The 26109-nt window shown below is 35.6% G+C and overlaps 1 protein-coding gene across 10 annotated transcripts in view; it reads left to right on the forward strand.

The window, feature by feature from the left end:
* CNTNAP4 (contactin associated protein family member 4) overlaps positions 1-26109 on the forward strand; it is a 280850-nt gene that overhangs the window by 212070 nt on the left and 42671 nt on the right. For all 10 annotated transcript variants that reach the window (XM_023226820.2, XM_023226827.2, XM_023226823.2 and 7 more), the window contains 2 exons: positions 5265-5421; positions 8760-8887. In XM_023226820.2, the coding sequence (XP_023082588.1) occupies positions 5265-5421; positions 8760-8887 (285 nt within the window). The remainder of the gene's footprint in view (positions 1-5264; positions 5422-8759; positions 8888-26109) is intronic.

Below are 26109 nucleotides of genomic sequence, written 5' to 3' on the forward strand. Positions count from 1 at the left end.
CACATCACATCATGAACTTATTCAACGAGCTCCTGAGGATTTTAATTCTGCAAAGTGGTGACATCTAGCCACTGAGGGTATATGATCTCGCATTCTTAGTAAACATGTCACAGTCTGGAAGTCACAAAGATGCTTCTGCCTGAAGAAAAGAACAAGGTCAATTTACACTGAGCTTTATTCAAAGCCTTGATTGCTTTTAAACTCTCTTCCTGGCCTTAATTGGATAACTTTACAGCAGAGGCCTCCTTCTGATACTCAATGAATGCACAGTGTTTATCCCTGATAAAGGGCAAGTGACACGTAAGGTTTATTTTATCGTGGAAAACAGCTAATAAAAATACGACTTAGTTTTCTGAAAGTAAGTATTCTGTGTGCCTCTTTTTCATGGATTGTTGACAGCCTCTGGGTATAATTGAATATTAGAAAAGGCTGCCAGAGACACAGTTGATTCACTAGTTCAAGGAGGAATCGGAAAACCATCTTAACTCTTTATTTGGTTCTACTGTGAATAACCAGTCTGCTCCTGAATTCTGGCTTTGGTCTTATGTTTTCTTTCTTTAGGGCATCTCATTATGTCAGAGCCTCTGTTCCCATCACATCTGCCTTACAGTAGGCCTTAATGAGCTAAGTCTTTTTTTTTTTTTTTTTTTTTTTTTTGAGGTGGAGTCTCGCGCTGTCTCCCAGGCTGGAGTGCAGTGGCGCGATCTCGGCTCACTGCAAGCTCCACCTCCCAGGTTCACACCATTCTCCCTGCAGCCTCCAGAGTAGCTGGGAATATAGGCACCCGCCACCACGACCGGCTAATTTTTTTGTGTATTTTTAGTAGAGACGGGGTTTCACCATGTTAGCCAGGATGGTCTCGATCTCCTGACCTCGTGATCTGCCTGCCTCAGCCTCCCAAAGTGCTGGGATTACAGGCGTGAGCCACCATGCCTGACCCCAATGAGCTAATTCTTGAAGTCACTGCAAGAGCTTTCCAACTGGCCTCCTAGCTTGTCATCTCTTCATATCTTCTAGCCATCCAATGGAAAATCTGAAGTATTACTCTCTGTTTAGAAAATTAAACTTTAAGAAATGCCGCTCCCACTTTTAAGAAACACAGTTCTATTTAAGAAGGTCTACCTCCTTTCTGTTATTTGTCTGTCCAACACAGCCTGTTCTGCTGTATCCTGGAACTGTGTATTCTGTGTCCACCCTGCTTGTGCAACCCTCGTGCCACCCTCTAACACTTATTTTCTAGCAGTAGCATTGAGTTGTATTTTTCTTCACATATTAGAGAAAATTCTAAGACATCTGTACAATAAAGCAACTTTTTTCATGTTCACTCCTGCTTGTCCTAAGAAGGGCTGGAGTTCCAGATAGAATGACAAAAATTTAAAAAGAAATTTGTTTCATATAGGAATAGCATATGTCATAGAGATCATGCAAAAATGCTGAACTGTTGTTCTGACATTTGAATCCTGCATTTCTGATTCTCTATTTACTCTCCACCCACTAAAAATCGGATTATTTTATCCCCTATGACTGACTACCCCCTTGCCCTTTTTCTCCTTTTTCTCCTCCTCATTTTCCTTTTTCAGAATGTTCTCATTTGGCCTCTACCCCTCCAATCCCATCTTTCTGGAACCCACCCAAAACTTATCTCCTCCTGAAACCTCAATTCTGTGTGCAAATGAGGATCAGACAGTTGTAGTTCGAAAGCATAAAATTTACAGCTGGAGGTGTGGGTGTGTTTCTCATTGGCTAGGTGCATCTAGAACATAGATAGATGAAACTTTGATTACTGAAATGGACGAATGGTTAATGAATTTCGGTCTTTGTTTTCTTTTCTCCGAAATGGGACCAATGATACCAGCCTCACAGCGGTGTAGTGATGTTTGGGTGGCATAGGGCATACAAAGTGCATGGCATGAGCCCCCCTCATTTCCAGCTGTCCGGGGCATTGTGGCCATAGTGAACATATACAGTTTAGTTTCTAATGGGTTGTTCATTGTTGCTATTCATATTAGAATAAAAAAACCAGATAAGCAAATCTGGAATGGTATTCTAAGAATAAGAATGGTAATTATGGAAGGGTAAATGAATGCTATGGAACAAAATGAACTCAGGTCATTTATGTGGTCACGCAGTATATGTCTTTCAGTATTTGGCTTATTCTATTTAGTATAATGCCTTTCACGTTCATCCATGTTGTCACAAATGGCAGGACTTCCTTCTATTTAAGGCTGAATGATATCCCATTGTGTGTGTGTGTGTGTATCATGTTTTCTTTATCTATTCATCAATGGACAGTTAGGTTTCTCCATATCTTGGCTATTGTGAATAAAGCTGCAATGAACATTGCAGTGAAAACATCTCTTCAAGATACTAAAGATGTTATGCTGAGTGAAATAAGCCAGACACAGAAAGACAAATACTTCATGATCCCACTTATATATGGAATCTAAAAAAGTTGAGCTCATAGAAACAGAGTAAAAGAGTGATTTTTAGGGAAGGGGGTTGGTGTGGAGATATTGGTCAAAGGGTACAAATTTGCAGTTGTAAGATGAATACATTCTGGAGAGGTAGTATACAGAATGATTACTGTAGTTAACAACAGTGTATTTTATATGTGAAATCTGCTGAGAGAGTTGATTTCGGTATTCTCACCATAAAAATATAAAGTATCTATGTGAAGTGGTGGCTAAGTTAAATCGTGTGATTGTGGTAATTATTTCAAAACATTGCTTTGCACACCTTAAATGTGTACAATTTTTATTTGTTAATTTTACTGCAAAGCTGAAAAATAAAACATAAGAAAATACAAAAAGAAGGATGGTTATCAAAGTTGACAAAGAAGTCAAGCTGTAACAGAACCAGAAAGCAAAATCCCTGAAGGACTGGTGAGTAAACACCACACAGAGTAAAGGGGCTTGATATGGTTTGGCCATGTCCCCACCCAAATCTCACCTTGAATTGTAATAATCCTCACGTGTCAAGGACAGGGCCAGGTGGAGATAACTGAATCATAGGGGCAGTTTCCTCCATACTGTTCTCATGGCAGTGAATAAGTCTCATGAGATCTTATGGTTTTATAAATGGGAGTTCCCCTGCACAAACTCTCTTGCTTGCCACCATGTAAGATGTGACTTTGCTCTTCCTTGCCTTCTGTCATGATTGTGAGGCCTCCCCAGCCATGTGGAACTAAGAGTCCATCCAACTTCTTTTCTTTATAAATTACCCAGTCTCAGGTATGTCTTTATTAGCAGCATGAAGACAAATACAGGGGTTGACCAGAATGTGTCAGGAATCCCCATCTTTAAGGCCAGTTGTGCCTGTGCACTTTTTTTTTTAATGCTTCCCTGGTGTTTCAGGCTCAATAACCAGTTTTAGAAAGTTAACTCCAGAAAAGCGTGGAAGAGGGGATCCCAAAAGGTATGGAACGTGGCTAAATACACAAATTTTTCTCAGGTTGGTGACCTCATGATTCATGTGGAATAGATTTGAGGTGGAGAGAGTTAAAGAGCTGAGGTCACAATGAGAAATATAATGGGATAGAACAGGAAGTTGTTTTCAGACAAGCTAGGTTTAGAGTTTCAGATCTTGGTGATTTAGTGTTAAGTGATAATGATACCATACATGAATGAATGAAGTGAAATGTCTATGAAAATACGTTTTCAGCTGCTGGGGATCTGTGATTGAGACCACGGGAAGGATGATCAATGGGAATGCTCAAGTCATTTAGGATTTTAATTATGGGAGGTGGAATGTTCCACCATATCCACGGGTATTTTTTACCTTTAATTTTTATTTCTCAGGATTTTAAAAATTCATTCCTATAGTTATTTAAATTCCTTAGTACATTTTTTTAAAAGTCTTGGATTGAATCAATGTCTGAAACCTTAAAAAACATTCATTGATTTCTATTTTATAGGGAAGACAGGAAATTTAAATGTGGGAATATGGTTCAGTATTTAAGAATAACAATTTATTTTTCTTTTTAATCTATGAAAAATATGTTTTAAGCAGTGTATTGAAATATATTTATTAAGTATTTCAAGTAGTAATTTTCACCTTGTGGTGAAGGGCTAATCATGTAATTAAAAAATGATGAAGTTTCTTCATATTAATGCATTTATGCATAACACAGCTTTTAATAACTCTTTGCTGGTTTTTTGTTTTTGTTTTTGTTTTGACGTGGTCAGACTGGCATGCATAGTAACCCTGGGAGAGAGGTTGTCAGCATTAGCACAGGGACTAATAGTAAGTTAAAATGAGCATTGGCATTTGTAAGCAAGGGAGAAATTAGTAAAAACCCCAGATTCTCAGTAGGGCTGATGGTGACAACTTAAAGGTTTGAAAGTCGACAGAAAAATGATCAAGCGCCTTTGAGAAGCTGACTGATTCTATGTTGCTTACATTCTTCTCATGCCCTGATTCTCAGATGACTACAATTTTTCCTCCATACTTTTTATTTTTTTCATGATAGATTGGCTACATGCTTCACGTCCTTCTCTGAAAATCCTTGCCTAGATGTTCTGTCTGTTCCTTGCTCGAGTTCCTTGGCATCATGTTTAGTCTTAACTCAGAAGGAGCTGGTAGCTGAACATTTATCATAGGAAGAGATGCATTTGGCTGAGGGAAACTTCTTTTGAGTGTAATATTCGCTTCCAGCATGAAGATTTTTCAGTGTTATTTCTGTAGACTTCAAATAAATAGCCAAGCCATTAAATGGAAGATAAAATATATACTTCCAAATAAATCTTAAATCATGACAAGGGAGTGCCAAATCATGCCTAACATTTATTAAACAGCTAGGATATTTTTAGAGAATAAATTTATTGAGATAAATCAGGGACTTTACATAACATTCCATAATGCTTTAATGGGCATTTCATGATTTCAAATCAATTTTGCTTTGGTATGTTAATTATTATGATTTATATTTTGATGCTAACTTGTTTCAAACTTATTTTTAAAGAAATTGTATATGTGAGCTGCTCTCAATCCATTTTTTACTATCATGCCTAAATTAAATGGGAACCGCTGGTTTCTTTTCTACCCAAGAACAAATGTATTGGTCATTTAAGCCTAAATAATAACTTTTTTATTTAAAAAGTTTTCTTAAGGAGATGCCAGCAATTACACTGTTTTGCATATCCTTAAATCAAATCAATCTTTCTCCTTTTATTCTTTTTAATGATTTTGGAAGAAAAGGAATTATACTGGGGGAGAAGGTGGTGGGACATAAAACAGATGTCACATTTCTCACGTTTGTCTTTCAGATGGAACCCCTCTGAGTTGGTGGGTAGGAAGAACCAATGAAACGCAAACCTACTGGGGAGGTTCTTCACCTGATCTTCAAAAATGTAGTTGTGGATTAGAGGGAAACTGCATTGATTCTCAGTATTACTGCAATTGTGACGCTGACCGGAATGAATGGTGATTTCCGTATGATTTCTTTATGCAAGAAAAAGTTCATTAAAAAATTAATCACTCAAAGTATGTATAGCTAGCCAGATACTGAACAAGTTAGTGCAATGAAGTAATTAAACAAAGGTATGTTTTAATGAAACATGGTATAGTCAATATAGTCCTTAGTATTAAGTCAATGCCTTTTTGAGTTATTTTCTGTAATGGACCGTAAGTCATGCACATTTTAATTTTATAATCAAACAGAGATACCTGTTACATGGGGAATTAATTATTATTCCTTTTAAAACTATATATAAGTAGGTATTCTATTATCTTAAAAATATATTTACAGCCAAAGCACATTTCTTCAATAATCTACCTTTAAAACGTTTAAAATTATCAACTTGGAATTTACTACAATTATTTTAACACGCAATTCTTTTATATTTTTAAAAAGACAAATCATACTACAAAGAACTAATGTTCTGTGGATTATATTTTGAAAAAAGAAATCTGTAACATTTTAGGAATTTTAAAATCAAATTACAAATATTCCTCTAAGCAGAAAAGAAGCTTATGCATGTGTTCTTTATCTGAAAAGTTTAAAAAAGACATTGACAGAATTTAAGACTAGAGTTGGCATGTATACTGCCCTTATTTATTATTTGTAAAGTGAAAATATTTTAAACATTTATATTTACATTTCGGCATAACCTATGTATATGTTACATTGCTAAGCAACTAGACCTGTACAGAAGACTTACTTTTAACGAATAGTTGTAGTCAATCTGGATGTAATATGGGTGATTTTGTTACAGGATACACACTGATTACAGTGATAAATCTGCTGTTAATTGAGGTCATAATTTGAATTAGATAATATTTCATTTATTTAGTTGGGAAACATCAAGATTATGTTATGTGTGTGTGTGTGTATTTCTTTTAGAATTGCACTTTTAGTGTTACATGTTTGTTATGAAGAATATTGTCTCTCTTAAACTCTCATTTTTCAAATTTCCACTCCCTTTGGAAGGCACCCTTTTCTTATCACTACCTTCACAAAAAAAATGCCTACAAAGTAATACTGTATTTTAAAATGTAAATAAAATGCTAGTAGCAATGCTTAACAACAATAAAAAAATTACCTAATCATCAATAACTCTCCAATGCCTCTATAACATATTTCTAATTAAAAATGACTTTTAAAAATAAGATTGTAAAACTTCTCATATTAAATTCTGCTAATGGTGAAGTAACTTGCACAGAGCTAACCCTTCTCAGATAATTGTTGTAAATCCAGGAAAAAAAATGTTACAAAAAAACAACTACTTGAAATGAGCAGAAAGTAACCAAATGTAGGCAGACACTGCCCATGTGTTTATGGCAAAGACTATATCCCAGATATAAGAGATAGCACTGAAAATTAGGCAAAATTCACACAGGCCCCACCTAATACACTATCAAACCAAGCAATGGCAATTTATTGTGATAAGGCTGTGATTTAACTGCCTATGAAAATAAAAATGAAATCTTTAAAGAATAGCAAAATCCAGAATCTTTACAATGTATCCATGATATCCAGCATATTATAACATTTACTGAATATTCAAGGAAGAGTACATTTTCATCTAAAGTCAAGAAATTAAGAGCAGTTATTACAAACCAACCTTGGGTTACTGATGTTTGAATTGGCAGAAAGATACTTTACAGCAACTATTATAAAAATATTTGAAGACTTAAAGGTAAAAATAATCACAATGTATAAACAAAGGGTATTTTAAGCAGATAAGTGAGAACTGTAATATGGAACAAAATGTAAATTTTAGAATTGAAAAGAGCATCTGAAACAGCAAATTCTAGAAGAAATTCTTCAGGCTAAAGAGAAATACCACGGACGAAAACTCAGATCTTCAGGAAGAAGTGAAAAGCAGTGGAAATTGCAAATATGTTGGTAAATGTAAAAGCCAGTGTTTAAATAAAACATTCACTTTATTTTTATTATAAAGTTTATAACGTATGGATTTAAAATATATTACAATAGAAAAAAGAATATATGTGTGGAGGGGAGCAGTGTTAAGTGAATTATGTCTTAGCAAGCTTCTGACATTTTACATTGTTAAAAAACAATGTCTAAATAGACTGTGATAAATTAAGAATTTACTTTGTAATCTGTAAAGCAAACATGGAAATACAATAAATATAGCTAAAAAGTGAATAGAGAAAACAAAATGAAATACAAAATATATGGAATAAACCAAGAGGAGGCAGCAAAGGAAAACAGAAGTACAAAAAAATCATATGGGGGGGCAGCCATAAAAGAGGATGAATTCATGTCCTTTGTGGAGACATGGATGAAACTGGAAACCATCATTCTCAGCAATAACAGAGGAACAGAAAACCAGACACTGCATGTTCTCACTCATAAGTGGGAGTTGAACAATGAGAACATATGGACTCAGGGAGGGGAACATCACACATCAGGGTCTGTCAAGGGGTGGGGGGCTAAGGGAGGGATAGCATTAGGAGAAATACCTAATGCAGATGATGGATTGATGGGTGCAGCAAACCACCATGGCACTTGTATACCTATGTGACAAACCCTCATGTTCTGCACATGTATCCCGAATTTAAAGTATAATAAAATAAAATATAATAAAATAAATAAATTGCTACAACATTTCAGAAAATGAAAAGAAATCCTATGGGGGAAATGAAAAAGCAAAATGGTAGACCTCAAACTACAGTATCAATCATTACACTAAATGTTAATGTATTAACCAATTCCAGTAAAAACAGAAAATTGTCCATTGAATTAAAAAATCTCCAAACGTGTTCTATTTTTAACGTATGCTGTATTTTATATTCTCTATTACATTTTTCTACAAGAGACATTAAAATGTCATTATGTTTTGGCCAGGCACAGTGGCTCACACCTGTAATCCCAGCACTTTGGGAGGCTGAGGCAAGTGTATCACTTGAGGCCAGGGTTTCAAGACCACCCTGGCCAACATTGCAAAACCCTGACTCTACCAAAAATACAAAAGTTAGCTGGGTGCAGTGGTATACATCTGTAATCTCAGCTACTTGGGAGGCTGAGGCAGAAGAGTGGATTGAACCCAGAAAGAGGAGGTTGCAGTGAGCCAAAATTGTGCACTCCAGCCTGGGAGACAGAGTGAGACCTTGTCTCAAAATAATAATAATAATAATAATAAATAAAATGTCATTCTGTTTTTATGTCTTCCGATGAGTGACTGGATCCCTACTCTTTTGTGGGTGCAAATTTAGTTCAGAACATCTTGGTTTTGAAATGCAATAAGGACTATTAAAATTTCTTAAGAATTTTGTTTGTTGCTATTGTTTTTTAGGACCAATGACACTGGATTGCTTTCTTATAAAGAACATCTTCCAGTAACTAAGATCGTGATTACAGACACAGGCCGACTGCATTCAGAAGCAGCTTATAAACTGGGGCCTCTACTCTGCAGGGGAGACAGTAAGTGGTTACGATGTGTTGTAAGCATATTTGAGAAAAGTATCATGACTTAAAGTGCCATCACTTAAGCATCATGCTTCCATCCATCACATAGTAATTAATCAGACTTCTATTGTGGACATTTTTAACTAAGGTCTGAAATACTCTTTCAGTCAGTCAACAAATAAGTACTCCTATGAAGTACAAAGCTGTGCTGGCAAACCTTGCTAAGATTCTGAGAGAAAGAAATCACTGGGCATCTCAATTGATTAGTTCATGAGTATATTCCAGCATTCCTGAATTTCTAATTGCTGTTATCCACATAGGAAAGCCTCAATGCTAAACACAGTTATTAATAATTCATGTGAATTTCCTACTGTTAGGCCTGGTATGAAACTAGAATGTCAATGGAATCATGTCATTTTAACCCCAAATATATTTCAAATGTAAATCTCACTTTTTTCTGTGTGTGTGTGTGTGTGTGTGTGTGTGTGTGTCTGTGTGCATCTGTGTACATTTACTTTAAACCAGTGGTACATGCTGTTTTGCATATACAATGCATTAACACTTTAAACCAGAATTTTAAAGGTCAAATATAGTTCTATTATATTTATGTTCCATATATACATATATATATGTTATATATCTGTGTTTTCTTTGATCAGGGAATGAAATGAGCATATGTATTCATTTGTAGATTGTTAACCTCCCTGAAAAGCATTAGGTTAGAGATTAGTGCATTAAATATCTATACTTTTAGTATTTCCAGAACTTAAAATGGAAACAGATGAAATATTTGTTTACATTAATGCCATAGCTTAAAATAAAATTTTATTCTAGGGCCACAGCAGAAGAAGAGGGAATCTGACAATTCAGTGGATTTATGGAGATACAGAGCAGAAGTTGCTTAGTTAAAAAGCAAAGATGATACTGGCCTATAAAAATTATATATACATTGTAAATACTGCTTACCATTTTACTCACCGTCTCTGATATGTATCACCTCTACTTTCTGTTCTACCAGTGAGCCTTACACAATCCCATGAAGATGGCATAGAATATTTCGTGGAAAGAAAAATTATGTGCAAAGAGATGAGATTGTAAACTTCAGATGCATCCAGGAGAGTGTAACAATTTTTCATAGCTGTAGAGAAGTTGTTCTATACATCACGTGTACCTTTCACTACTTGCTCTGATCTTAACCCTGCAGGGACCCAGGCCAAAATCCCTGTGTATTGGTATATTTTAACTGAGGTCCCTACCAACTCCCTCCCTTAGACTTTCTTTCTCCCAGACTTTCTGTCATCATTTTAAGTACACAACATCATTGCACTTAGAGCAGTGATTCTCCATCCAAGGCAGTCTTGCCCTGCAGTGGACATTTGACAATGTTCAGAGACGTTTTTGGTTATCACATTGTTGGGGAGTGGGATGCTACTGGCATGTCGTGGGAGAGGTCAGGGATGCTGCTAAACATCCTGCAATGCATGAGACGGCCCTCCACAAAGAAGAATTATCTGGCCCCAAATGTCAATAGTACTGAGGTTGAGAAGCTAGAGCATTGAACTACCGTGACCATGGGAATACAGAGGGGAGCTACTATATTGGCACTAAGAATTTACAAATAGTTTGAAGTATTTAGAGACCTGCTAATTAATCTCTGACTTATTAATTAAACAGTAATCAAGTAATTGGTCTTCTTGCCTCCTGTATCTATTTTTAGTGTTGAGGTTCATCTTCACATGAGGTTATTTTCTGCATGAAGGACTAAGGACTAAGGACTGTTTTCTGCATGAAACATTCCTGTTTATTTTCTCAGTTAGATGAGCAGTATCTTCAGAACAGTGAATACTCCTTTTTTCCATATGGGAAATCTGTACCACTTAAGTTACAATGCCAAAGGTACTTTTTATTTTCATCTCCAAGTGAGGCTCACTGGGCAGATATGGGACTAACAGATATAGGATCATGCACAGTAGGCCTTATGAGCAGAGAGAAGCTGCATGAGCATTACTTTGAAAGCATCAGGACTACACTCTGAATAATTTAAGACTGAGAAATAACTTAATTCTCATGATTCAATTGAAAGCCTGACGATCATTTATAAACCTAAAGATCAGTAAAAGTGACCTCTGATGTAAGACAAGGAGAAGATGAGAGCTTGAACTAGGCAATGATTGGCATGGAGCTTTAAAAGGAGGATCAACTATGAGGTAAATTGAATATGATTTAGATGTAAGGTTGAGAGTTAAAGCCTTGGGGATGATTTCCAGCTTTCTGATATGAATAAAGCCATTAGTGTCATTCATTGAGACAGGAGATTAACACTTTTTTTTTTTTTAACAGAAAAGTAAAAAGGTGAGAGTGAAAAAAGTAATATTTTCATTTTCTCACACAAACTAGAGATATTGAAAAATGTAGATCAGCCATGTTTTTCTAGGAAAGAAGGTGAAGTTGTGAGAAAGCAGGACACATAAAACATGACTATCAGACCTACTAGTACCAGTTATGAGGTTACCCCAATTTATTGATGTTGTCTTTTTTCAAAGCTTTCTTTTCATTTTGTTTTCAATTTCATTTTACTGCTGCTATTATTGTTGATATCAGGTATCAACTAGCAAACTAGGAAATAAGAGAACTTCCTCAATGGTATAAAGGGCATCTGTGAAAATCTGATAGCTAATGTCATACTTTGAATAGTGAAGGATAGAACTGCTTTCCCTTTAAGTTCAGGATAAAGGCAAGACTATCTGCTGTCACTACTCCTATTCAATCTATTACTGATGGTCCTAGCACATGTAATAAGTCAAGGAGAGGAATTCAAGGCATTTATTAGGTTGCAGCAAAAGTTAATCAACCTGACTTTAATGGCAAATCAGGCTGCCATTAAAAGAAGTGGCAAAAATTGCAGTTACTTTTGCACCAACCTTAGGTCAGAAGGAATGAATTAAAATGTCTATTTACAAGTGACATGACTTTCTAGGTAGAAAATCTCAAATAATTTATATTTTTAAAAAGTGAGTTTAGCAAAGTCACTGGATTTGAGGTCAATATACAAAAGTAAATTATATTTCTATATGCTAATGATAAAAAAATTATAAATGAGATTTTAAAAATACCATTGTTATACTAGCACCAACAACATAAAATATTTTGGTGTAAATATTACAAATTATGAAGAAAAAATTAAGAACATTATATTTAAAAATTTATGAATTAAAATATTTGGTAAGATGTCAATTTTCCCAAATTTATATATAGACTGAAAACAATCCCAATTAAAATCCAGCAATCTTTTTTTTTGTGGGGGGGAGTAGAAATTGAAAAGCTTATTTTTAAATGTATATTGAAATGCAAAGAAAGTAGAATAGCAAAAATGTTTTGAAAAATATAAACAAAGTTTGAGATACACTACCAGATTATAAGACTTACTATAAAACTAACAGTTATTCAAGGAAGTTTGATATTGACATTACAATGGACAAATACATGAATGGAATAGAATAAAGAGCCCAAAAATAGACTCATACATACATGGTTGCTTGACTTTTCACAAAGCTGCCAAGGAAACTCAACAATGAAAGGATAGAATTTTTAAGAAACAGATCTGGAACAATTCGAATTCATTTGAAAAAGAAAAACAGAATTTAAAAACAGTGTCAATTCATACTTCAAAGCAGATAAAAAAATTAACTCGATTAATCATAAACTTAAATCTAAAATCACAAACTATAACACTGCTCTAAGAAAATACAAGGGAAAATCTTAGTGACCTTGGGTTGGGCATAGGTTTCTTAGATACAACACTAAAAGTACAATTCATAAAATAAAAATAATAATAAATTGGGTTTCACTAAAAAAACTTCTGCTTTTAAAATGACACTGTCAGGAAATTGAAAAGAAAAGCTACAGACTGGGTAAAAATATTTGCAAAATACATGTTTTATAGAGGTTAATACCAAGAATATAAAAATAACGCTCTCATGGTGCAATAATATTTGAAAAATCAGTTTACAAATGGGCAAAAGATTTGTACATACACTTCACAGAAACAAATATGGATTTAAATAAGCACATTAAAGATCCTTAGCATCATTAGTTATTAGGGGAATGCAAACTAGTACCGCAAAGTGATACCAACATGTAACTGTCAACATTTAACAAATAGTAATAACAAAAAAATATATATATATAACAAGTGCTAATGAGGATTTAGAGCAACTAGAACTCTGGTTCATTGCCACTACAGATGCAAAATGGTACACACTGCTTTGGAAAATAATTGGTTTCTTACAATGTTAAACCCACATTTACCATATGACCCAGCAATCCCCATCTTAGCATTTTATCCAAGAAAAAACAAATCTATAAGCATATAGTCAGTTTTTTGTTATTATTATTATTGGCTTTATTCCATAGTCCCCTAAAAATGGAAACCACTCAAATGTTTATCAAGCAGTGAAAGGATACACATTCCATTTTACTGTGGTGTACCCACAATACACCGTGGAATACTACTAAACAATGAAAAAATATACTCTAGATAAGATGCAACAACATAGGTGAATCTCAACTGCATTACTCTAAGTGAAAGAAGCCAGACTAAAAAGCCTGCATGCTTTGAATGATTCAACTTCTGAGATATTCTGGAAAAGTCAAAACCATAGGAACAGAAAAAAGATATCTGCTTCAAGGACTTCGAGGTGAGAGGAATTTTACACAGGGGTACAAGAAAACTTTGTCAGGTGAAAAAAATGTTCCACATCTTGAGTGTGGTGGTGTTTTTATGGTTTCGGGTCCTTGTCAACTTCTAGAGGTACACACAAAAAAAGGCTGAATTGTACCCTATGCGAATTACCATAAATTATTAATATATTTTAATAAATAATTGATGTCTTATTCAGCACATCTGACTGAAAAACAAAACAAAAAAGTTAATAACAGTTTGCATAGCTATAGTTGGTTAATTTTAAGAATTGGGGGTTGAGTGCGGTCGCTCAAGCCTATAATCCCAGGGCTATAGGAGGTCAAGGTGGGAGGACTGCTTGAGACCAGGAGCTCCAGGCTGCAGTGAGCTATGATTGCACCACTGTACTACCGCCTGAGCAACAGGGTGAGACCTTGTCTCTTACAGAACAAAATTGGGTCACCAAAACAAACAGAGAAACAACCAGTAGAAGCAAATTCATGAAACAGTAAAGATTTCAGTAACACGGATATTCTCCAGTTCTCCAGGACATTTCTGGAATCATGCCGAGTATGTTTCTAACTTAAACTGACTTTAGAAACTTTAGAAAAAGAGTCAAAGGAAGGAATCAAGGGAAGACATTTGGGTTTACCAGTTAGCAGAAAGGTCATTAGTAGGCGGAGTCACCTGTGTATTTCCTATGTAATCAGCCTGCCAGGAGCAGTGGGAACATACTTATTTTTGAGGAACCATCCAGAGTCTTTTAGACCAACAATTCCTCCACTTCAGCATGAATAAAAATTACTTGGAGAGCTTGTTGTAACACAGATTTCTGCTCCTTATCCCAGAGACTGTGATTCAGGGGGTGTGGGTAGGAGAATCTTTCTTCCCCTCCCTTCCTCCCTTCCTCCCTCCCTTCTTCTCTCCCTCCATTCCTTCCTGCTTTCCTCCCTTCCCTTTTCCTTCCCTTTTTCCCTCCCCTTCCCCTTCCTCTTCCCTTGTGCGCGCGTGCGCGCGTGTGTGTCTGTGTGTGTGTGTATGTGTGTGTGTTTTGACAGAATCTCCCTCTGTTGCCCCAGCTGGAGTGCAGTCTGCTCACTGCAAACTCTGCCTCCTGGGTTCAAGTGATTATTCTGCCTCAGCCTCCCAAGTAGCTGGTATTACAGGCGTGTGCCACCATGACCAGTTAATTTTTGTGTTTTTAATAGAGACAGGGTTTCACCATATTGGCCAGGCTGGTCTCGAACCCCAGACCTCAAATGATCTGCCCACCTTGGCCTCCCACAGTGCTAGGATTACAGGCATGAGCCATCTTGCCTGGCTGGGTAGGAGAATTGCTAATGGGTTTCCACATGCTATTGCCGGTCTGTGGACCACTCCATGTACTGCTGCCCGAAGCCAGTGTGGTTCACAGGCTGGTACTGGTCTGCACATTCTTTGCTACCAATCTGTGAGGAGGCTAGTATGAAAATAGACAGTATGTTTTCAGAATGACTTACGTCAATTGGACAGAGTAATTTATGTCTGTTGGACAGAAGAGTAATAAAAAATGGACTGGAGATACTATTTAGTATACCTTTACTTTTCTCATTTCACTTTTCTAGCAATTTACATTTTTAATTTTACATTTTAAAAATGTAAAATTGTTGTGGGTACATAATAGATGTATATATTTAGGGGATACATGGGACATTTTGTCAAAGACATGCAATGTGCAATAATCACATCATGGAAAATTGGGTATTCACCCCCTTAAGCATTTATCCTTTGTGTTACAAATAATCTAATTATACCATTTTTGTTATTTTAAAATGTACAATTACATTATTATTGACTATAGTCACTATGTTTTGCTATCAAATACAAGGTCTTTTTCTTTCTGTTTTTCTTTACACATTAACCATCCCCACCTCCTCCTGGCCTCCCACTCTCCTTCCCAGCCTCTGGTAACCATCCTTCTACTCTCTGTCTCTATGAGTTAAATTGTTTTGATTTTTTTAGACCCCACAAATAAATTAAAACATGCAATGTTTGTCTTTCTATGCCTGACTTATTTCACTTAACGTACTGACCTCCAGTTTCATCGATATTGTTGCAAATGACAGAATCTCATTTTTTTAATGGCTGAAATAAGAAGGAAAAAAAAGCGCACATTTTTCTATACAGGTAGTTTGAGACTCACAGTTCTAGGTCAGCAGTTGGTTTGGGTATGAAGTGGACCAATGGTGCTGACGTAGGGCCTGCCCAAGTGTTCTAACTGTAGTTGCAGTATGTTCAGAACCAGCAACAGAGTTTCAAAGTAGAAGCCCAGGCATTCATTCATACAGAGTTAAAACTGCTTTCTTGACATACAGTAAGAAGACGTCTACAGAAACCTTCTTCTACTTCAGTGAGTCTTGCAACACAAAGGGAATTCCTGGACCACGATAGCATCTGGCTTCAAGTCCTTGTCATTCACTCTCCCTTATCTGCAAAATCTCCCTAATTCTTTTACCAAACCCTTTCACACTCAGATTAAAACCCTTCCATCATGATTTCTCGATGACACAGTCATTCTGCATTCTCAAAACATGTTTAGCGTATTACAAAGTTATGTTTCTCATACCAGCTTTTAATTATTTTTGAGCCCCTCAAGAGCAGGGTACATTGTTCAGTTATTCTTGTGTTCCTGATAACTAATATATTACCTATTGCAAGAAGATAATCAATGAATAACAGTTCATGAAATAATAAGAATGATTTAATATATGCATGTAAAGAAACCTACAGCTTGTGAATTATTAGTAAGAGATACGAATACATTTTTGATTGTATACGCAATTAAATAAGTAAATATATACTTTTACTAAAAGGAGTTTAGACTATATTGAATTATTGATTCTGATATAAAAAATCACATAGTAGAAGAGTGTCTAGTTCCATCTAAGCCATTTCTCATCAATATGCCTGAAGTTGTAACAGTGAAAGTACTTTCAAATAAGAATATGATTTTAGTTAATATGAATTTTTTTTTTTTACTTTTCACTCTTAATACAGTGCCTTTATTAAACTGAAATGATTTCCACTTCTTGGAAAATAGATTATTTTATGCTCTATTTTACTTTGTTTTTTTGTTCACTTGGAAAAACATTTATTACCAACCAATAATTTATATGCAAGAAACTTCATAAATGTGAGGGAATAAAAATTGTTTTTAGTACCTTCAAAAGGTTTTCACTTTGGAACTGGGAACCCTGATAGTTGTCAGGACCATGGTATCCTTTTGGGGGAATTTTATACATATGCATACCTTTAATTAATGGTCTTAAATATTAATGACTTACTTGATACAAAATCATAACTTTTAAAAGCTACATAGAAATGCCAAAAAAGTAAGTAAAAAAGTCACCAAGAATCACATAACTCAGAAATAATGATTAATATCAATTGAATATCATTCCAAATGTTGGTAGATATCTCTAGTGCAGGGCTTCCCAGTCTCACCACTCTTGACATTTGGGCTGGATAATTCCTCATTATGGTTGAGGACCGTCCTGTGCATTGTTGGAGCTAAGCAGTATCCCTGGTTCCTACCCAAGAGATGTCAGTAGCATCCTTCCTCCAAATGTGACAACCAAAAATGTCTCCAAACATTGGCAAATGTCCCCTGGGTAAAGAATTGCCCCGGGTGGAGAATCACCACTCTAGACAAAATATATATATATATTTTTTATTATACTTTAATTTCTAGGGTACATGTGCATAACGTGCAGGTTTGTTACATATGTATACTTGTGCCATGTTGGTGTGCTGCACCCATCAACTCGTCAGCACCCATCAATTCATCATTTATATCAGGTATAACTCCCAATGCAATCCCTCCCCCCTCCCCCCTCCCCATGATAGGCCCCGATGTGTGATGTTCCCCTTCCCGAGTCCAAGTGATCTCATTGTTCAGTTCCCACCTATGAGTGAGAACATGCGATGTTTGGTTTTCTGTTCTTGTGATAGTTTGCTAAGAATGATGGTTTCCAGCTGCATCCATGTCCCTACAAAGGACGCAAACTCATCCTTTTTTATGGCTGCATAGTATTCCATGGTGTATATGTGCCACATTTTCTTAATCCAGTCTGTCACAGATGGACATTTGGGTTGATTACAAAATATTTTTAAAAAGAGATCGAGAAATGAATTTATAAAACTTTATTCATTGAAACTGAGAAAGAAAACACCAAATTTAAGCCAACATGGCTCATGAAATTTATATATCTAACGAAGTATATTCAATTTAAGTGATCCCACTAAACTTACAAAAAAACTATGAGCATTTAAAAAGATTATAGAGTCACTACATTTTATATTAAATGTATTTTAAAATTATAAACAGCATTTATCTACTCAGAGAAATGGAAAAGCTAGCACTCATTTCTTCTTTCCCCTTCTTTATCTCCCCTTTCCCAGTTTTTGCTAGTTATGCTATTATTTGTATATTGTTACTTTTAAAGACTAACCACTAGTTCTATTCTCCAGTGCTTTTTATTTTGATTTATTTATTTTTGTCAGGTAGTTGATATTTTACCTTTTTTTTTTTTTGTCTTTAGAAAGATTCTTGAGGGTTGCATTTTTTTAAATTTTTTATGTGCTTGAGAATATTTGTTGCCTTAGGATTCTAAAACAAACTGTGGTGCTTTAACTTTATATTGTCTATTGGGAACAGCTTAATGGAGATGTAATTCACAGCCTATAATCCACTCTTTTAAAAGTGTACAATTCAATCAATTGTAGCATATTTAATCATTTTAGTGTACTACATAGAGTTGAGCAACCATCACCATCATCATTTTGAGAACACTTTTATCACCCCCAAAGTAGAGCTGCTCCCGTTTTTCAGACACTGTCCATTTCACCCCCTCCCCATCCCAGCCCTAAGCAACTAGTAACCTACTTTTGTTTTCTACAGACTTGCATATTCTGAATATTTCATATAGATAAAAATACAAGATATGTGGTCTCTTGTGACTGACTTCTTTTACTTAGCATCATATCATCAAGGAGGTTCATCAATGTTGTAGAATGCATCAACACTTCATTCTTTTTTGTGTCCAAATAATATTCCATTCTATGGATATACCACATTTTGTTTCATCACTCATCAGTTCATGGACATTTGGGCTGGATCCACTTTTTGGATATTATGATAACGCTTCTGTGGACATCCATGTATACTTTGTGTGTGTGTGTGGATAAAGGCTTTATTTCTCTTTGGTATGTACCTAGGAGTGGAATTTCTCGATTATATGGTAACCCTACATTTAACCTCTTTAGGATCTGGTGTGATTCTTATGTATCATGCTGTGTAACCTTCAGTACACAGTTTCAGTAGTTTGCATATATTATCTCATACTTGTCTGTGCTGAGGAATGCAGTCGTCTTGCCTTCCACAGCTTTTCTAAATGTCTTTTTGGTTGACTATATTTCTTTATGAATATTGGTTTTGTTTTTGAAAAATTTTCTCAAAAGGGCTCTTGTATGCTTTATTTTCAGAATTTTTTCAAACTTGAAAGTGTCTGCCTGTTGCCTTAGCACTTCACAAATAAGCTAGACTGGATACATTTTCTTTCCCTCAGAAATCTATGGACAGAGTTCCTTTGTTTTATGCCATTGAATACTGTGAAGGAACCTGAGGCCATACTGATTTTTTCACCTTGTATGTGACTTTCTTTTTCTGTCTGAATACCTGAAGGAACAATTTTCCTTAAAGGTCACTAATTTAACAAGAATGTACCTGAATGTTGTTCATTTGGTACTACTTTTTCTTGGAAATAGAGGTGATGTGATAAAAGGTATATACATATTTTATAATTTGTTAACATTTTTGCAAATGTGATCTGAATTTCTGCTCTCGGTCTGTCTATCTGAGCAAGGCGTATTCTTAACTCTTTGGCATTTGAATTTTTCAACCCATTTTATCACATGTATTTCTTTTCAGGTAATTCATTACATTGAAATTTTATGTTTAATCAAAGTACCCTGAAACCTTCATAGTTAGAAAAGATTGCTGTAAGTTTCTCATTCAAAAAAATTCTTGAGTCACTGAAGTTAGTTTCTTCATTTTGTCTGCATCGACTAGTACAGCTGTCTGAAAAATCACAGCTGCCCAGAATGCATTAAATAATCAAAGGTGCATGTAGGCAATAAATAACTTTGCAGAAGTGAGGCTCTTCAACTGGAAAAAGATATTGGCTAGTGATCTGGTTAATTTCTCTTTCATTTGACAGAGTTCTCTTCCATTTGGCAGACTACATATAAACCATTAAAAAAAGTGAGGATCAATTCTATTTCAACAGATAATAAAATAATGTAACTTTGTTAGCTCCACTATGCCTGACAATTCTCCATTATAACATTTTTATTTTAATTTTTATATTTTACTTTATCTTACTGGGTTTATCTTTTTAAATTTCACCTTTTTATGCCCTCCTTCTCTTCTTCCTTTTCTTCTTCTTCCTCTTGTCTCTATTTTTCCTCTTTTCTTCCCTCTTTCCACTTGTGGGAAAGAGCAAGAGAACAATGAACAAAATAGATAAAAATATCAGTATTCTTGGAGCTTATATTCTTTTTGAGAGAGAGAGAGAATAATCAAGTGAAATATATGGTACAGTAGAAGCTGGTAAGAGCTATGAAGAAAATAAACTTGAGACAGGAGTTGCATAATTTTAAATAGGATGGTCATTTAAAGCTCAGGAAGACGGTGGTATTTGAATAAAGATTTGAAGGAAATAGGAATGCAAGGCACGTGTCTACCTTTGGAAGAGTACTCTAGACAGAGGGAAAGACCAGATAAACCACACAGAAATGGGAGTGTAGATGGTATACTCATGGAGCAGCCAAATGGCCCAAGTGTTTGGAGCAGAGTGGGCAAGAAAGAGAGTAGTAGAAGTCAGAGAGAAATCTGGTGGTCAGATCATGAAAGATTTTGAAAATCCATTTTCAATCTGAATGAAATTGAAGAACATCAGGGAATTTTGAGAAGAGGAATGGTATGATCTAACTTAGGTTTTAGTGAGATTGAACAGGGAAAGCTCAGAGCAAGGAAACAATTTAGGGTACCATATCACCAACCCAGCTAAGAAATTATGGTAGCTTGAGCCATGGGTACAATGGTGAGAGTTGTGGCATGGGTAGAGTTGAAAGGAAAACCAGTAAAATTTCCCGATGAATTGTAGTTTGCAAAAGGAAGAGTAAAAAATAACACCAAGGTGTTTGATCTAATCAATTATAGGGGAAGAATTGGCATTAATTGAAATGAGGGAGATTGCTGCTGGGGTCAAGGAGTTATAGAGAAATACAAAGAGCCGAGTTTTAGGACACATTAAGGTTGAGATGTCATTAAACATTCAAGAAGAGACATGGAGTTGTCAGTTTTCAGCATATTTAAAGCCATAAGACAGAACAGCAGGAATTATTGTGGATGGAGAAATAACAACAGGGCTTTGGGACAATTAAGTGTGGATAAGTTGACGAGGTGAAGAGGAAGCAAGAAAGAAGAGTGAGAATATATCACCTATGAGAAGAGTGTGGGTAGCCTGGACTCCAAGTGAAGAACGTGTTTCAAGGAGGAGAGAACAATCAACTGTGTTAAATGTTGTTAGCTTAAGTAAGATAAAACTGAGAACTGATCATTGGCCTTAGCAATGTGGACGTTATAGCGACCTTGGTGATGGTTTGCTTTGTCAAGTGTTTGGGGATAAAAGCCTGAGATAGATTCAAGGAATAGTGGGAGGAGAAAAACATGGGAATATGTAATGGTAAATGGAGGAGAAAGTATGATCATGAGATTGGGGTTTCTGAGATGAGAGAATTAATAGCATGTCTGTGTTAGTAAGAGAGATCCAGTAAATAAATCCTTGGATTGTGGACAATTAATTCATTCTAACAAGAGAATGCAGAACACAGGTGATGTTGCAGGAAGGTGAACAGGTGTGGTGGTGGGTGCTTAGAGGAGGTCACTTCTGTCTTCTGCTCTTTTATTAGAGAGTCCTAGAAAAGTTAAAGAATGAGAAATGAGATGTCTCATTGGGGAGAGGAAGTGTGAAATAATCCTCTAAGAGTATGGGACAGTGAAGGCATGAGGGAAATATGATGTGACTGCAGAGGAGCATTTAGTGTGCATATTTGGCATCACATTACAGCAGATGTGTACTTACCTTTAGTGTTCTTTAAAACCCAGTGCTTACACACAATCCCACATAAGGATGTGTAATTAAGTTCTGTATGCAGGTATCAGGCAATAAGTATATTATGAATAATTTGCTAGTTTTTATTTTCAATTATTTTAGTCTAATAAAATACTTAATTTATATATAAAGGTATTCTCTATACATGAAAAATACTCAACGTGCCAGATTACAAATGGGCTGTAATAGACCAATGTATAGATGTGCCTACTTAAAAGCAGTAATGTCTATACTGTAAAGGCTATAAGTGTGCAAATGTGGGAAGGTATTAAGTACTCTTCTACTTAAAGTTAATTGCTGAGTTAAAATAATTTTTAAAAAGACAATAATCTGAATATCAAGTGACTTTTGACTTCAACGATGTAAATAAAGGAATCACACTTTTATTAGTAAATGGCCAATAAAAAGCTCAAAATTCTGCCTGGGCACTTAATTATTTTGTTTTGCTGAAATCAGAATCACTCTATCTCATGTTTTTTGAATAACTGAATTTGATCCTCTTCTCAGATGAATAACTGGACTCTAATTTTATTGCATGATCATGTGTGTTCATGGAGGACATCAATCTTGGATTGACCAGATTTACCTTGAATTCATAATATGTTCTCCTTTTATATTCAATGATTGCCATTTGTTAATTCAGAATAGGTTACTTCCAATAGAATAAGGATGTTGTGCTTGGAAGGCTCTCTCATCTGATGCCCAACTCCATACCTCTTTGTTGTCACTCTGACCTCCATAGGAATGACTGAGAGATAATGCAGTAGCAAACTTAGATGAGTGTCACTCATCTCGTTTACTATTTTATATATTCTCTTACATTTAGACTAAAAATAATTGGATGTTGCTCCAAAATTCTGTTCTTCCAGTTACTTCTAAAATAAAATTCTATATGTGTATGTCTTTGAATAATTAAATACACTAGTCTATTTCTTTGCTATTAATATCAGAACAGTTTTGCGCAAAACTAGTATAAGACTAATGACAAGAAATATCTTCTTCAGTGATAGTTTGTAAGATCTTTTGATTATAAAAACAAGTTCTGCTCTGCCTTCATAAGAGGAATTTTCACTTTCTAGTTGCCGCATTTATCTTGTTGTATGTGCATGTGTAGGGGGTGTTTACTCTATGGAAACACCTATGAACAGCTTTGTTCTCTTTTGTATTGCTTTGCAAACCACAAGCTATAGTTATCTCCAGCCAGATTTTATTCTCTTCATTTTTATTTTGCTTATATTGATTCCTATTGAGGTTCATGAATATTTGGAAACAACAATAGATGTGCTAAAAAGAGGAACTAGTGAATTATGAAACCAATACACAGATTATTGTGTTCTGATAATGTAACATATAATTTAATCTTAGAATTTTATCTCTGTTAAAATCTATATTTTCAGCTTATTTTAAAATAATTTGTAAGTGTTTAGAAGGTGCATTGATTACAAAATATTCTTCACATCAGCATTTCAACATTTAAAACATTTTTACTTTTAAGAAAAGGCTTGTTGGAATTTTATATGCATATAAAATTTCCTATAGGGCTAGGAAATCTAACCTAAAAGTCTACAGATTTTTTAGATTTGACTTCAAAAGCACAATCCATAAAAGGTTAAATTGATAAATGAGACTCTATCACAATGAAATTTTACTTTGTGAAAAGTTCCATGAAGAGGAAGAAAAGTCAGGCTACAGACTGGTAAAAAAAAAAAACAACTGCAAACCACCTGTCTGAGAAAGGACTAGTATCTAGAATATATGACGAATCCTCAAAAGTTGACAGTAAAAAAGAAAGAAAGAAAGAAAAAAACAATTAAAATATGGGTGTTACAGACTAAATTGTCTTCCCAAAATTTATGTTGAAGTCCTAACCCCGATGTGACTATATCTGAAGATAGGGCCTTTAAGGAGATCACTAAGGTAAATGAAGTTGTAAGGGTGGTGCCCTAATTCAATAGGACCAGTGTCCTTAGAAGAAAGAGACACCAGAGACCCTGCTGTCTGTGCTTACTCAGAAGAAAGACCGTGTAAGGTCACAGGATGAAGGCAGTCATCTGCGAGCCAGGAAGAGAGGTCTCACAAGAAACCAATCCTGCCAGCACTTTGATGTTGGACTTTTAGCCTCCAGCACTGTGAGAAATAAACGTCTACTTTTTAAGCCACCTGACTATGGGATTTTGTTATGGCAGTCTGGGCAGACTGACACAATGGGCAAAAGACATGGAGGGAGGTTCCACCACAGAAGGTACATAGATGGCAAGAAAGCACATGAAATAGTACCCAGCGTCATCAACTGCTAGGCAAATGCATATTACATCCGCAATGAGATAACACTTCACACCTTTCAAAAGGACTAAGATTAAAAAAAAATATAATGCCAACACAAAATACTGGCCAGTAGATTGAGAAACTGGATCACTCCTACATTGCTGGTAGGAACGTCAAATGACACAACCACGCTAGAAAACCGTTTAGTAGTTGTTTTGTTTTTTTATTTAAGTTCTGGGATACATGTGCAGAATGTGCATATTTGTCACATAGGTGTACATGGGCCACAGTGGTCTGCTGCACCTATCAACCCATCATCTAGGTTTAAGTCCCGCATCCATTAGGTATTTGTCTTAATTCTCTCCCTCCCCTTACCGCCCTACCCCCCAACAGGCCCCAGTGTGTGATGTTCCCCTCCCTGTGTCCATGTGTTCTCATTGATTAACTCCCAACTACAAGTGAGAACATGTGGTGTTTAGTTTTCTGTTTCTGTGTTAGTGTGCTGAGACTAATCATTTCCAGATTCATCCATGTCCCTGCAAAGGACATGAGCTCATTCTTTTTCAAGGCTGCATAGTATTCCATGGTGTAGATGTGCCACATTTTCTTCATCCAGTCTATCATTGATGGGCATTTGGGTGGGTTCCAAGTCTTTGCTATTGTAAATAGTGCTGCAATAAACATACATGTTTATTGATTATAATTATTTGGGCATATACCCAGTATACCATTGCTGGGTCCAATGGTATTTATGGTTCTAGATCCTTGAGGAATTGCCACACTGTCTTCCACAATGGTTTGCAACTCTCATACAATCCAGTGATTGTACTCTTGGGCATTTTCCCCAGGTAACTGGCAACTTATGTTCACATAAAAATTTGTACACAGATGTTGACAGAAGCTTTATTGGTAATAGCAGAAAGCTACATAGGTGTCCTTCCGCAGGTAGATGGTTAAATAAATTATACATCCATACCATGGAATACTACTCAGCAGTAGAAAGAGATGAACTATTGATACAGAAAACAACATGGGTAAATCTTCAAAGAGTAATTCTGGGCCAGACGTGGTGGCTCAAGCCTATAATCCCAGCACTTTAGGAGGCCAAGGTAGGTGGATCACCTGAGGTCAGGAGTTTGAGACCAGCCTGGCCAACATGGTGAAACCCCGTCTCTACTAAAAATACAAAAATTAGCCAGGCATAGTGGTGTGCACCTGTAATCCCAACTACTCAGGAGGCTGAGGCAGGAGAATCACTTGAACACTGGAGACAGAAGTTGCAGTGGCCAAGATTGCACCATTGCACTCCAGCCTGGGTGACAGTAAGAATCTGTCAAAAACAAAAATGAGTTCTGATTTTTTTTTTAAAGCAAGCTAATCTCAAAAGACTGCATATTGTATGCTTTTATTTGAAAGCATTCTTGAAATGACAAAATTGTAGAAATGAAGAACTGATTAGTTGTTGCCAGGAGGTTAAAGAAGGGGTACAGAGGGAGGAAAGCGGGTTTAGCTGTGCAAGGGAAGCATGTGGTGATAGAAATGTTCTGCATCTTAGCGTCAATGTCACTATCCTGGTTTTGGCATCCTACTATTGTTTTGTAAGGGATTACAGCTGCATAAGAATCTACAAACGTTTGAAAATAAACATTTTAATTAAATACATATTTAATTAATTTCTGGCTTATTTCTTTACAATGATTAAGCATTCAGAAAGACTCATTTGAATAGTGAATGATTGCTTGCTTTGGCATTTCTATATTTCATTTTATTTTGCTTTTAAGAAAGGTAGTGTTAGCATGCTATATGCGTTTTAAATGTAAAACTAAAATGTATTACCTTGAAAAGCTGTGTTTTTAAAATACCGTTTTTTTAAAACAGCTTTATTGATATCAAATTCATATATTACACATTTCAGTAATGTGAAATGTGCTATTCAATGGCTTTTAGTATATCTACGTTGTGTAACAATGATCACACCAATTTTAGAACATGGTCATTACTCTGAAAAGAAACCTTACCCTTCTGAGCCACTGCTCTCCCTCAATTAGCCCATCTCCCTAACCCTAGGAAACCAC

This window comes from Piliocolobus tephrosceles, chromosome 17 (assembly GCF_002776525.5).
Source record: "Piliocolobus tephrosceles isolate RC106 chromosome 17, ASM277652v3, whole genome shotgun sequence".
Taxonomy (NCBI): Eukaryota; Metazoa; Chordata; class Mammalia; order Primates; family Cercopithecidae; genus Piliocolobus; species Piliocolobus tephrosceles.